Raw genomic sequence first — 12,917 nt, forward strand, 5'->3', positions numbered from 1 at the left:
CGTCCTTGTTGGTCTTTAAAGTTGGGTCCTTTTTAATCAGCATTTTAGATCTGTGCATTTGTGTTTGTCACTTTTTCATTGCTCCAGTTGGTCCCACTTGGCAGCAATATGGTCCTGACAAATCTCAAATGGCAATTTGATGAATGCGTGGTCTCTCTTCCACACACAAACCCTTAAAACTGCTTGATTTGCCTGCCGCCAAGTTTGATCATGTACGTGAAAACCATTCCGTTAGCGAGCTCTAAAACTGCAAAAAGCAAAGTGAAATCAACTCAAGGTCATTCAGGTTACACAAGACAGTTTGTTGAGATATTTCTTGAACTTTATGGCCATGTGACAAAAACGCTGCTGCTGGCCCGGGTGCTGGCTCGGGTGGCCCGGGCCCGGCTGCTGGCCATATAAAAGCGAGACTCTTCCATCAAAGCAGCGCTCCTCACAAGTCTTTTCTCCTGGGATGCAAACTTCTGTAGAGCACATGAAATAGATCTGCAGAGAAATAGTACATCAGTAAGCAAAGAGATGAGCTTCTGCCTTAAACGGTAAATGGCCACCCAGTCCAATTAAGTGGTTCCCTAGATACTCACTTCTTCATCAAGATGCTTCTGAGATTTTATGTCCATGAACTGGAAAGCCCGAACTTCAAACCGCCTCTGCTGACGGTTCTGGTTAGTGTCATTCACTCGTAAGATGGTCATAGAATCAAAAGGGTTGGCACACCTACACAGACAGGTACATTTTAAATACGACATTCAGTTTGAGGGAAGAAAAACACCAAAAAAAAAAAAACCTCCGTACCCTTCATAAACCAGCACCTTCTTTGCAGAGCGAGGGTAGGCTATACAATAGTTCACAAGAAGCACAGCTTCTGGTCTTGAACAATGCAAAAGCACCTCAAGGTAGAGTGGGGTGCCCAGGAGCACCTGCAGGGGCAGACTGAAGCTGGGATAGTAGCTCGAGTAGTTACTGTCTGTGGGATTGGAAATTGAGAATTAAACGCAAATGAAAGCCCATTAAAGTTACTAGACATTTTGCGTGATTACAGTTCAAAAACTTTACCTCGGGCAATTCTCAAGTGGACACTATACAAGCCTCAACTTGTAAACGTTGAAGGCAAGCTGGATGATGGACTTTTAACCATGACGCCAACACTTACTGACTTCTGCGTGCCACTTGATGCACTGTAGCGGCACTCAACCATGAACCTACAAGAGACGGTTTATGACAGATTCATTTTCTTGGTGGGGGTGGGGTATGCATCACAATGCATGCACAGCAAGTGTGCTGGATCCACCAACCTGAGTGGGTCAGTTCTTGCACCATATTTAGGCTCAAACCGTCAGCCATCAGCACCTCAGCCATGTAAATCACAGTCCCACTAATGTTCTGTTAGTAAAAATTAATGTTGCTTCTGGTCAGTTTGTGCAGCATTACCGCGACAGTTTGTTGGATGAAGGCAAATTTTATGCATGAAGCAATACAACATGAAACTAGTAAAGAGCAAGAGAACAGAAAAGCACTTACATAAACTCGAACTCCACATTCTTTAAATCCAAACTTGAATATGGCAACCTTGTTATTAACAAAGACAGGCTTGCAGTCAGGATAGCCAGGAATAACAAGCTTTGTGGGGTCCACAGAGATCGATGGAGGGTTGTCACGAATTTCAAAGACAAACTGTTGGTCTGCAGTGCACTCTACAAATGAAATGCAAGTCACCCACAATTGGTCAGATAAGGTGGTTTTTGAAAAAAAACAGAGCAGTCAAAATTCAAAACCAAATTTACCATCCATTGGGTAGTAACAACCATTAGTTGGATCTCGACAACAGCCAAGCCTACTGCAGTCTGTAGCACTTATTCCCACAGCGCCACATTTCACTCCCTGTCCTTTTGCTACAAAACACTCTGGAAAAAAAAACAAATTGGTGGAAAATAAAACCAAAGCCAAAACAGAAAACTCCATTTTAAATTGGTCTTACTTCGCAAGTTTGACGCAAGCGGTGGAGCGTTTGATTGAATGCACTTTGCATTTTGGCCACTGGTGCGGGGGGCTAGGGCCCCATTTACCACACAATATGCAGGCAAAGCCCTCAGCTCACTACGCTGGTCAGGATACAGCAGCTCCACTGTGTAGTTGTTTGCCTGTAATCATCAAGCAGCCTTTCAGGAAAAGCCACACAGTTGAAGCACTCCTGCCGTGTTTCAATACCTTGCGTACACACTCACATTGCAATTAGCTCTGGATTTAACGTGGCACCCAGTGAACGGTATGGTCACTGCATTTTGCCGGTAGTCCACGTGATAACCACAAACTGGTGGAAGCTCCGTGACAAAGAGATAATTTGCATTCTTGGAATCTGGGGTGGGGAGAGGGCTTGTAAGTTGTCAAGCATTAATTTTGGAGGGTGGGGGGGGGATAGTGCAGATGAACACCTTGACACATACCCTTGACTCTGACTCCACTTACGCTACCTGCACGCAAAGCAATTAGGAAACTCTCTTTACGGCACTGCACTGTGAGGGCAGGAGTGTCGATTGCGGTGCCGCCGGTCGAGGTCGCTGGAGGCGAAGCCCCCTGGTATCTGCTCTCAAGAGCATCATCAGCCAACACACCAAAATTTTGTTGACCAGAGTAGAAGCTGGCAACAGGTTCCGTGCGTTCGTCCCAGAAACCTGTGCTCTCTGAAGCCAACTCCTCAAACTTCTCCTCGTCATCATAAGGGTCATCTGAAGGGGGAAAGAAGCAGATTGAACAAGTGACTGCAGGTGGAAACCAGCCACGCTCTTAAAGCAATGCAAGCATTCACTTTGTCCATTTTCTTTTTTAAACAGATATAACATTAAAGCCAAAACACTTGCAACTGCATAAAAGAGTTTCATGGCACTATAGAAGCTGCCGTCCTTTTACCAGGCAGTTACAGGTTCTTCTACAAAAAAAAACAAAAAAAAAACAGCGGAATTCTGCCTCGATTAATAAAGAAAGACAACCCTTAAACTGCCCCACCTACAGTCAAACTAAAACATTAATACCACCAATATTTAACAAACATAGCAAAGCATAACACACTTCCTTACCAAACAAATCCACACTTGGATCAGTCAGCGCGCTTGTCCTGTACTGAGGTAAAAATTCAGAGACTCTGGGAAATTTGGAAGACTTCCCTGCCTGGCCTGAAACCAGCAGCAGCGTGCTGGTCAGAGCCACCAAAAGCACCGCAAGCTTGGCCTTGGCCATGTGTCCAAGTGGAAGCTAACCTCTTGCTAACTGCCTGTCCCTTGCCTCTGGCAGTTATACAGTGCTGATCCTTCATTGATGGCACCTGGTTGCTGGCTGCTGATTGTAACATGCTGCTTAGCTGAGAACCACTCAGGTGATTTTGATTAGAAAAGTGAAGCCAGTGAACAGAAGCGCTGGTAGAGTTTGTAACCGTTTAAGAGCTCTAATTCTTTTGGTATTTTTAAGACAATGCTATATGTACATGTGTCCTTTTAAATACCTAGGAAAGGCTTTTTAAGTATTTCTATCAAGTGAACTATGTTTTTGAGGTTACTAAAACATATTTCTGTCTTTCGAACATGAATACAAAGAAGAATGCCATTCACATAAATTGCATAGACATTTGTCATTCATATTTGTCCTCTGACTTTAATGTTCCTCTTCATGTTTGGGGAGTTCTCAAATGTACATGATTAGATTGCTGGAAACATAAAACAAAAGTGTCAAGCAAAATCCATGTGATTTTAATCATTCAATGCCGGCCCGTGGCATAGGCAGTATAGGCAAATGCTAAGGGCGCCGTCCATCCAGGGGGCCCCACTAATGGAGGAAGAAAGAAAAAAAAGTAACTCGCACTACTTTTAAAATGAGTTGTTATGTTGTCTTAAAGATGAACAAAATAAGCCCACAATAATTTGACGGCCTAGAAAAGCTCAATAAATAGGTATTATAATGACAATAACACGTTACTTTCGTAGACCCCCCCTCCCCCCTCCGACTAATTAGGATGTACCCGCTCCCGGGGCGGGGATGGTTGCATTTTGACATTTCGACCCCACGGCAAGTTCTAAAACATGTATAAACGTACTAAACCATCTGGAAAAGAAAAGAAGAGGAAGAAAAACGGGACAAAGACAAGGGTGACGTTACCAATGCGATCATGTCATAACATTATTTCACAGTCCGTTGCACAACGACGTATCGTCGTTAACCATTAGCATAAAATGGTTCGCTAGTAATCAATCAATATCTACTGTTAACAGTTTTAATGTCGAACGAATGAAGCTGTTATGGAAAAACTAAGGTAACTACTCCCACCTTACTTTCCATAGGGAAATGTCTAAATATTTGATCCTTTCAGCATTGAGTTATAGACTAAAATGTGTTGACATTTTTGTTGATATCTGGTCAGCGTACATTTTCTTAGCTTGTAAGAGTCGATCAAAATGCTATTCCTATTGTACCCTTTTATTATAGTTGTAAGCCTACCTGTATGATGTGTTACAGTTTGTATTGTCTACAGTGTGTTTATAGTGTCAAAGGGCACCTATGATGCTTTTCCACTTTTCTGAGCTTTAAAAACTTTTACAATGTTGAACCCTATCGTCAAACGATTGAAAATCGTCAAATAATGAGGTTCATGCATTTGGACGTGAGCCCTGCAAATTGTTGGGCATGGTTCTAAACGCTCTGTTCACTGAGGTTTTTTCAACACTGGGAACGCAATGACGTAGTTGCGTGCCGGAGCTCCTTTCATGGCCAAGCTCAGGCACACTCTCGGACTGGTACCGCCCTCCCCCGCTCTGCCCCGGAAGTGATGTCGCGATGCGCTGCTCCAAGAAAATGTTTTTTCGGTGTCAGGAAAATTAAAAAATATAAAATAAAAAATACAGAGCGACTACCGAAGCACCAAGGACCACAATCGTCGGAGTGGAACGAACAGAGAAAATGTTGGAGGTTTGTTCAGCCTAATGCGGATGCGATGGAACACCGGTCCGGTCGGCAACGGGAGGGAGACGGGCTCGACTCGGCCGGTGAACGACGAGAGAATAGTCAGACACGGCAATATTTGAAAACATGTTGAGCTAAAGCACAGGAATGGGAGTTCCTCAAATTCACACTGCACTGCACTGAGAACAACTACACTTCCCAGAGTGCACCAGCAGCAGCAAACCAACTGCATTTCCTGATCTGCCACTGATTTAAAGCACCTGAGGAGCAGTAGGGATCCTCAGTCACTCAGTCTCAAACAGCCGTCAGAAAGAACCAAAAAGAAAATTCAAGGGAAACAAGTTCACTCAAAGGTTCAATCCAAAGACGCCAATGGTCGGTGAAACGTTTTGTTTACCCTTAAGGTGTTTGAAATGGTGTGATACATTTATGTTTGACTGATTATATTATTGCCTAAGCAGAGATAGTTAATGTTATCTGCTAAAATTCTGTTAAACAGTTAAACCCTGCTAAAATTTAATTTCATACAAGTCATGTAATCATTTAATCATGTTTGTGTAATTCAGTCATTCAATCACATTTGAATTAAGATGTTAACTTTGATTTCTTTGTGTTTAAAGGTTTACAACCTGATGAAATATTCAATTTATCAACCGATGAAACCAACCAATCAAAGATCAAAAGTTGGAAGGCAATAAAGTGGATTAAGTTGGGAAATCTGAATTGTCCTCGCGTCCTTTGGGTTTTGAACTAGGGAAGGACTTGACAATGACTGTGAGTGTACTGTGACCTCAAGCAACATTAGTTTTAAGACTACTTGCAGCGTACAACCGCTGAATCGTGTTGATGAACCGCTAACTCCGTGCTCTGCTTGTTACGTGTGTTGTGTTCGCTGGCAGCGATTTTGACTCGCAAGTTTCACTCCTTATAGCGATGTTCACGCTGCCAGCATGGTAACATCGGTTGAATAGAGCTCTTCCTGCTTTGTGCTTGGCGTGGACGTAAGTTGTGCAGATATTCTTGTCTAATAATAAACGACTCTATGACTGAAGTGATCGTTTCAGCGTACATATTTTCTCTGCTAGGACAGTGTTTTGATACAAGTCAACAGTATGAAACTAAATCATTCTAAGCCTTATTAAAATGTCTGGCAAAAATCCAAAACAAAAACACGGTCAGGACACAAAGTAAAATATATTTCCGGGGACACGGAAGGCACAAAAAATGTCCAGGGACCTTCGGTCCGCCTTGCGGCCGTAACTCAGCCCGCGCTGGGTCCGTACGAAGCTGGATTAGCCGCAAAACCGGGTGAAGGGTGAAGCCTTCACGGCAGTAAGTGTTTAAATTGTGCCTGTTTCATAAAGTTTGCCGTTTACTCTTCACTCCTAACTGAGGAAGTGAGGCTCAGCAGCGATGAAGAGTGTGACCAATCACAGCGGAGTGGACCGGGTGGGGGCGTACACCGGCAAGGCTGGGGGTGGAGTGAAGTGAAACAGAGCGTTTTCGCGGGAAGCAGTAAATACGAGGAAAAGAGCCGCGAGATACGCAAATCTAAAAAGCTTTCAGCGCGGAAAATCGTGTATTGCTGCTCTGGAGGGGCCAGACATCAAATACAAAAGCCCGGAAATTAGTATAATAGCTGACCTTTAAACTTTACATCAGTGTCAAAGTGCACATCATTCACGTTATAGCATAACTTAGTATTTCCACATTCCATATCATACTTCAGTTCACTAATTCAGTGCATTCTGCTAATCATCATTTGGTCTTATATAATTTGCATATCAGAAAAAGTATACAAGTATACAAAGTATACATTTACAGTATAGTGAACATCATGCATATGCCTATTAGACTTCTTGTGTATATTATTTCATTTCATTTTATTCTTGAAATCATATTATGTATCTCATCATATGTATTATTAGACTAATGTTTCATTCTATTCTTCTCTCTTCAGATGCGTTCTTGAGGGTTCTCAGTCCCAGCCCCGCAAATCTTGGCCAATTTACTGCATCGACTGCTCTTCCTGTTGCCTCCACCTCAAGTACTCTTCCTCTCGGTGTCGGGGCTGGTGCCGGTGTCGTGCCAAGGCTGGGGTGGAGTGAATGAAGTGAAACAGAGCGTTTTCGCGGGACTCAGTAAATACGAGGAAAAGAGCCGCGAGATACGCAAATCTAAAAAGCTTTCAGCGCGGAAAATCGTGCGTTGCTGCTCTGGAGGGGCCAGATATCAAATACAAAAGCCAGAAAATTAGTATAATAGGTCCCCTTTAAGGTTCCGTGTCCTGTTGTGAATGTATATGTATGAGGGGGAAACCAGGAATTCAACAAAACGCAATTTGAAATTTGTTATGTCTTGCCTTTCGGAAAACCAACCAGAGGAATGAAAGATGGTAGTAATGTTTTTGAAACGATATTGGGTGACCGATCTCCTCTGTACACACCATTTCTAGACCATCGTGGATAATAACTGTGACGACACTCACTGACCCACAATTCCTTGCGCCTGGTGGTTTATTTCGCATGAGTTTGACTTTTGAGCATATTACGTGTAAAGGGCGAAAACACTTAATTGTCTGCAACGTGAAAAGTCAGCTGTGGACATCGGCTTTGCGGGAACATACACTAGTAAGTTCCAATAAACGGAGTCCACCCTAGACGTGGCAAAGTGTGGCGGGGTTGCGCTAACGTTAGCCAATCGGCTAGAGCTGGTTTGGACTCGTAGATGTTTGTGAATTGAGCATGACTGTATTTCTTCGTCGTCAATATGCTTGTTGACACCATGCAGGATATATGTATTTAAGCGATCAATCGTATGTATGCGAGGAAAACCAAAGATAGAATTGTGGCGATCTAAAACCTACGGTGCCCGAGAGGGTTCAAAGCTCTCTAACGTAATACGAGGAAACTATTTTGCCCATCCACGCGTTTGACACATGGGCTTTTCAATCATAGAATAGTCGTAGCCTCAGACAGCCACCGTTGAAGTAGAACTTGTCAAACATTCAGTCTTATTTATTGCCGTTCTTGCGTAAAGCTGCGTATTTAGTCCTAGGAACTCATCAAGTACATAGCTGTGACTGTGCATAACTTAAAACTAGCACAGCTGGTGGTTTGTTGTCGTGCGTTGACGCAACAGTCATCTGGACGGGCGTGGCTTCTCTTAGAAGAACCGAAAGCCACGCGACCCATTGGATTCACTCTTTCCCCTGTGCTCGTCAGACCCTCACCTCCTGCCATGGCTCATCTCTCAGCGCTATTCAAATATGTGGACGAACACCAGGATCTCTACGTACAGGTGAGATCATGCTCTGAGCCCCCCGCCCGCTAAGGAAAAAAAGAAGAAATAATTAAGTTCCGCTTGAATCAGGGCTGGAGACTAATTTCTACAGCTACTTGATCAAGTGTTGGCTGGGAGTGAATACAACACTGAAATCCAAGTTCTGGAAAGGAGGAAGCCAAGCTCAAAGCCAAACTGAACTTGGCTTTAAAGTTTTGGCCATTTGCTAATGCATTGGTCAAATTGACAGTAAGGCAGCCTTACAAGATTAAATTGACTATTATGTGATTCCATCCTGTATAGCGCCTTGCAGACTGGGTGCAAGTCCAGAGTGTGTCTGCGTGGCCAGAGAAGCGCGGCGAGATCAAGAAGATGATGCAGTTGGCAGCCGAGGACATCAAACGGCTGGGCGGCGAAGTGGAGATGGTGGACATTGGAAAACAGAAGGTCAGAGTTGGGAGCACGCCGCGTATGTTCGGAAAGGAAGCGAGCATTGCTATTTAAACTTGTTTGCCGATTGATTGTCTTTGTGCACGAAGCTGCCCTCTGGAGATGAGATCCCTCTGCCACCCATCGTCCTGGGCCGATTGGGATCAGACCCGGGCAAGAAGACTGTGTGCATCTATGGGCATCTTGATGTCCAGCCAGCCAATATTGACGACGGGTGGGATACAGAACCTTTCACTTTGGTGGAGAAAGATGGTGAGAGACAAACGGTTTCGGTTTTACCTTTACACAAAACCGATTTGGTGTGGCTTGGAATGTTTTTCACAATAGAAAGCGATATTGAGAGCGCATGGGAACGTCAGACGAGACGAGAGGGTGTGTGCTTCCATTGTTAGCCAATCTGTTTTTTATACCTTGCAAACACTGTTTCATATTTCCTCTCATCTTCTCTTTGTCGCTTCTTTTAAAGTAATTTTACATGCTGTGTCTTGTTAAACTGCTCTGAGAGCTGTTCTTGAGCTTGTCATTGAGCTTGCGATCATATCACGGTTTGCTACAAAGTCCAGCCTCATTACCTCACCTATCAATCAAGGTGTTGTCTTGTTCTTAACCATGTCTTATCTGCAGACCTCAACAGTCAAGTTAAGCAAGTCAAGGGCAAAAGAGTCTGACTGAAGCATTTATCCAACACTTGTGTCACATTATGTTTTACAACACATGGATGCCTAAAAACACACACAAAAAATATAAATGACATATAAATGCGTGCCGCATTATAAAATAATGGAATCAATAGTATGAAGATCCCTAAACTCTGCAACTGTGCGTCTAATGCACCGGCAGCAGTTTCCCCAGGCAGGCAGCTTCCTCATCTGCTGATCAAAAAGAGCCTGTCATCAAAAAAATTGTTTTACAGGGACATTTTTTGCATTTATTTTGGGACCTTTTTTGTTGACGGCTTCCATTTTGATTTGTGAGGTGTGTTTTTTGGTCCTGTTTTTTGTTATTGGTAAAAGTCAGCTGACTGAAAGCACCACATCCTGTTCTTGCTTCCTCACTCCTGTCTGCTCAGCTCTCTTCTTTCTTGCGTCATATTTTACTGTTCACGTGACGTTAAGACAGAGACCATAGATCTACCTTCCATATTTCATTATAAGTTCAAGCTTCTTCACTCTGTACAACAACTTCCGGAATTAATAAATTATTTCATTGTAAAAACCTAAATAACTGACAAACACATGTCAGGTACTTGCTAACATGAAAACATACAAAGAAACAATTTGAAAATGGTTCTCTATTTTCTAAATCTATTTTTTAGGTAAACTCTATGGAAGAGGGTCTACTGATGACAAAGGTCCTGTGTTGGCCTGGTTTAACTGCATTGAAGCCTATCAAAAAATCCAGCAGGTAATGCCTCTAATGTCAACCTTTTGCTCGCTAGTATTAGTCTCCCATCTCTGTTTTTGGATTCAAGGCACTAAACCTTTGTACTCCTAATTAGCTTTGGTTCCTGTGTTGTGTAGCAATGCTCACCTGTGTTCACAATCCAAACTTTGTGTTCTGGTGATTAGATCAGTCTGTTTTTAAATGACTATAGTATATAGATAATAGTTCCAAACCTTTGAATTGATTGCAGCTGATTGAAAGCTTTGACTCTGAAGATAATCTGAAAATACCTGTAGCACTTCCATTTAGGTTTTAATTCATGCGCGGCTGTAAATGACGTGGTATAGTCGGTCTTGTTGAACCGTAGTCAGACTAAACAGACATCCTTCATTGTTGTAAGGGATCATCAGATGAAGATTTGGTTATCTCTGTGTTAAAGCTTAACACAGATTATAATTGCTGTTAAATCACCTTTGACCCATGTGCAGAAAACCTGTCGGATAAAAACATCAGAAACCGCGTCAGCTTATCCGGCCATGGTGATTAAATCAAGTTAGGGTGCCTGATTTTTTTTGTTTTTAGTCACCTGAATCACACACAAGAACACAGTTTGATATTGATTTGTTTTTTTTCTCCCTGATTTTTATTTTGTTTGATTGTTTTTGTTTTTTTACATTTTATATTGTTCTTTATTGTGCAGGAGCTTCCCATCAACATCAAATTCTGCTTTGAAGGGATGGAGGAATCAGGCTCAGAGGGCCTGGATGAGCTGGTGTTTGCTAGAAAGGACACTTTCCTGAAAGATGTGGACTATGTCTGCATCTCTGACAATTACTGGCTGGGGAAAACCAAACCCTGCATCACTTATGGTCTGAGGGGAATCTGCTACTTCTTCCTCGAGGTAAAGTCTCCTTTTTACAGTCAGCTTTACAACATGACCTATTTCAAAGTTCAGCTGTTGTATAAGGTGACTGTAATCTTGCATGTTGTGATTAAATGGGACAAGTTAAAGTTATTGTCATATAATAACAATAATGATGATATGTATATGTAGGTGGAATGTGGCTGCAAAGACCTTCATTCAGGTGTTTTTGGTGGCTCTGTTCATGAAGCCATGACTGACCTGATTGCACTTATGGGTAGGTCAACCTGCTAAATAAGATTCATTTGACCCTCCCTTCTAAAAAATAGTTTTCAATTGAATGTTAATGTCTGTCTTTTCCTAAACAGGCTCCCTAGTGGACAAAAGGGGAAAGATCATGATTCCTGGGATGTATGACAGCGTGGCTTCTGTGACAGAGGAAGAGCAGAACCTGTATGAGAAAATAGATTTTGATTTGGATGAATACTGCATAGATGTTGGAGTGAAAAAGCTGCTCCACAGCACCAAAGTATGCATTCAGCTTTCTCATAATTCTACTCAAATGCCTTGAGATAGTATAATAATATATAATAGCATATTAATTCTTACCGTTTTCTCTTGCAGGAGCAAATCCTCATGCACCGCTGGAGATACCCCTCCCTTTCACTTCATGGAATTGAGGGAGCTTTTGCCGAGGCAGGGGCCAAGACTGTCATCCCACGCAAGGTCATTGGCAAGTTCTCCATCCGCCTTGTCCCTGATATGGACCCAAAAGTGGTGGAGAAGCAGGTAATGTTGAAAGAAATTGAAATTGCTATTGAAATGAATAGAAATATGTGTTCACAGACAATTTACAGCACAATTTTGAAAAAGCTCAAGTCACTGGCTAAGTTTCTTTATTTGAGATTTATGCATATCCTTGTTCATTTTCATGTCCAGGTTATGGATCACCTGCAAAAGACATTTGATGAGATGGGAAGCCCAAATAAAATGAAAGTAAGCATGGGCCATGGCGCCAAGGCCTGGGTGTCTGACTTCAACCATCCACACTACATGGCTGGCCGAAAGGCCATGAAGACAGGTAGAGTGCCGCAATACTTTAAGTTTTCATTGAAATTGATGAAATGGAAAAACTGTTACATTTCTTAAATGACTTTATTTTATTCTTACCCTATATACATATTACAACTTTGATTGAGTCATACTTCACCTGCTCCACTGTGGCACAGTTTTTGGTGTAGAGCCCGACTTGACTCGAGAGGGCGGAAGCATCCCCGTCACCCTGACATTCCAGGAAGCCACGGGACGTAATGTCATGCTGCTCCCAGTAGGTTCCTCTGATGATGGAGCACACTCCCAGAATGAAAAGCTGAACAGGTGGGTTATTTGAGGTTTAAAAAACAATTGAAAAAAAACTTTGTCTCATAAAGATAAAAAAAAAAAAAAAAAAATGAAAGGGACATTTGTTTTTTCAAGGTTTTTCGCTTATTCTCTCCATGTTCTTTTATAAATTACATAAATATATTTTTCACATGTCTTTTTCAGATCTAACTACATCCAGGGCATCAAGATGCTTGGCGCATATTTCCATGAGGTTTCCTTGCTGGAGTGAAATGATTTATCATTCTGAAAAAAATATTTCTACCTGTCATAACAGTATGATTATACCTCCATAGTTTTATACATCAATCTCAACTAATAATAAAATAATTTCCTTTGAGTGCTTGCTTCTTGTGTCATCAATACCTGTAATGTTTTTTTTTTTTTTTCATTTTATACAGAGCCTGAACAGTTTTATGAACCATAATTTTATTTTGAATTAATTGTTTGGCCCTTATGCCAATAACCACGTAAACAATATCCATACTAATATGAGTCATATTGCATAGATTTTTCACGTTTGCTTAAAAGTAAAGCTACTATGACGTTCTGATCTAAAGTAAATACTGTCCCTTTAAGAGGAAAGGGGAAACCACCGAGTTCTGCCGGAAGT

The 12,917-nt window shown here is 42.1% G+C and overlaps 2 protein-coding genes and 2 long non-coding RNA genes across 6 annotated transcripts; 1 reads left to right on the forward strand and 3 right to left on the reverse strand.

Annotated features, from left to right (window-relative positions):
• Positions 1 to 282: 282 nt before the first annotated feature.
• On the reverse strand, positions 283 to 1,962 carry LOC142905129 (zona pellucida sperm-binding protein 4-like). The gene is made up of 6 exons (XM_076051640.1): positions 1,785 to 1,962; positions 1,522 to 1,694; positions 1,296 to 1,383; positions 796 to 967; positions 585 to 717; positions 283 to 486 (listed from the first exon to the last, which is right to left on the reverse strand). The coding sequence occupies exons 1-6, from the start codon at positions 1,960 to 1,962 to the stop codon at positions 283 to 285; spliced, it is 948 nt and encodes a 315-aa protein (XP_075907755.1).
• Positions 1,963 to 1,991: 29 nt separating this feature from the next.
• On the reverse strand, positions 1,992 to 2,711 carry LOC142877525 (uncharacterized). The gene is made up of 3 exons (XR_012923862.1): positions 2,445 to 2,711; positions 2,226 to 2,356; positions 1,992 to 2,141 (listed from the first exon to the last, which is right to left on the reverse strand). It is a non-coding gene; the product is annotated as an uncharacterized LOC142877525 (long non-coding RNA).
• A 1,548-nt stretch (positions 2,712 to 4,259) lies between these two features.
• Positions 4,260 to 6,714, reverse strand: LOC142877006 (uncharacterized). The gene is made up of 2 exons (XR_012923767.1): positions 6,605 to 6,714; positions 4,260 to 4,543 (listed from the first exon to the last, which is right to left on the reverse strand). It is a non-coding gene; the product is annotated as an uncharacterized LOC142877006 (long non-coding RNA).
• A 704-nt stretch (positions 6,715 to 7,418) lies between these two features.
• Positions 7,419 to 12,644, forward strand: cndp2 (carnosine dipeptidase 2). 3 transcript variants are annotated; one of them, XM_076051607.1, is made up of 12 exons: positions 7,419 to 7,577; positions 8,172 to 8,247; positions 8,533 to 8,676; positions 8,769 to 8,931; positions 9,995 to 10,083; positions 10,763 to 10,963; positions 11,117 to 11,201; positions 11,293 to 11,453; positions 11,549 to 11,713; positions 11,864 to 12,005; positions 12,154 to 12,301; positions 12,470 to 12,644. In XM_076051607.1, the coding sequence occupies exons 2-12, from the start codon at positions 8,188 to 8,190 to the stop codon at positions 12,534 to 12,536; spliced, it is 1,425 nt and encodes a 474-aa protein (XP_075907722.1). In that variant the 5' UTR covers positions 7,419 to 7,577; positions 8,172 to 8,187; the 3' UTR covers positions 12,537 to 12,644. The 3 variants fall into 3 exon arrangements, with proteins under 3 accessions (XP_075907722.1, XP_075907723.1, XP_075907721.1); XM_076051608.1 differs by lacking the exon at positions 7,419 to 7,577 and adding an exon at positions 7,696 to 8,015; XM_076051606.1 differs by lacking the exon at positions 7,419 to 7,577 and having other exon boundaries at positions 8,149 to 8,247.
• The last annotated feature ends 273 nt before the right edge of the window (positions 12,645 to 12,917 follow it).

Source organism: Nelusetta ayraudi, unplaced genomic scaffold (genome assembly GCF_046127955.1).
Source record: "Nelusetta ayraudi isolate G7.1 ecotype Tasmania unplaced genomic scaffold, CSIRO-AGI_Nayr_v1 ptg000135l, whole genome shotgun sequence".
NCBI lineage: Eukaryota > Metazoa > Chordata > Actinopteri > Tetraodontiformes > Monacanthidae > Nelusetta > Nelusetta ayraudi.

Bases quoted from the DNA above. Each gene is read 5' to 3' on its own strand.
- LOC142905129 (XM_076051640.1), bottom strand. From the start codon at position 1,962: ATGGAGTTTTCTGTTTTGGCTTTGGTTTTATTTTCCACCAATTTGTTT. The intron at 1,695-1,784 runs GTAAATTTGGTT...TTTCATTTGTAG, and splicing joins TTGTTACTACCCAATGGATG to AGTGCACTGCAGACCAACAG. The intron at 718-795 runs GTACGGAGGTTT...CTGTCTGTGTAG, and splicing joins AAGGTGCTGGTTTATGAAGG to GTGTGCCAACCCTTTTGATT.
- cndp2 (XM_076051607.1), top strand. From the start codon at position 8,188: ATGGCTCATCTCTCAGCGCTATTCAAATATGTGGACGAACACCAGGAT. The intron at 8,932-9,994 runs GTGAGAGACAAA...TCTATTTTTTAG, and splicing joins CACTTTGGTGGAGAAAGATG to GTAAACTCTATGGAAGAGGG. The intron at 11,714-11,863 runs GTAATGTTGAAA...TTTCATGTCCAG, and splicing joins CAAAAGTGGTGGAGAAGCAG to GTTATGGATCACCTGCAAAA.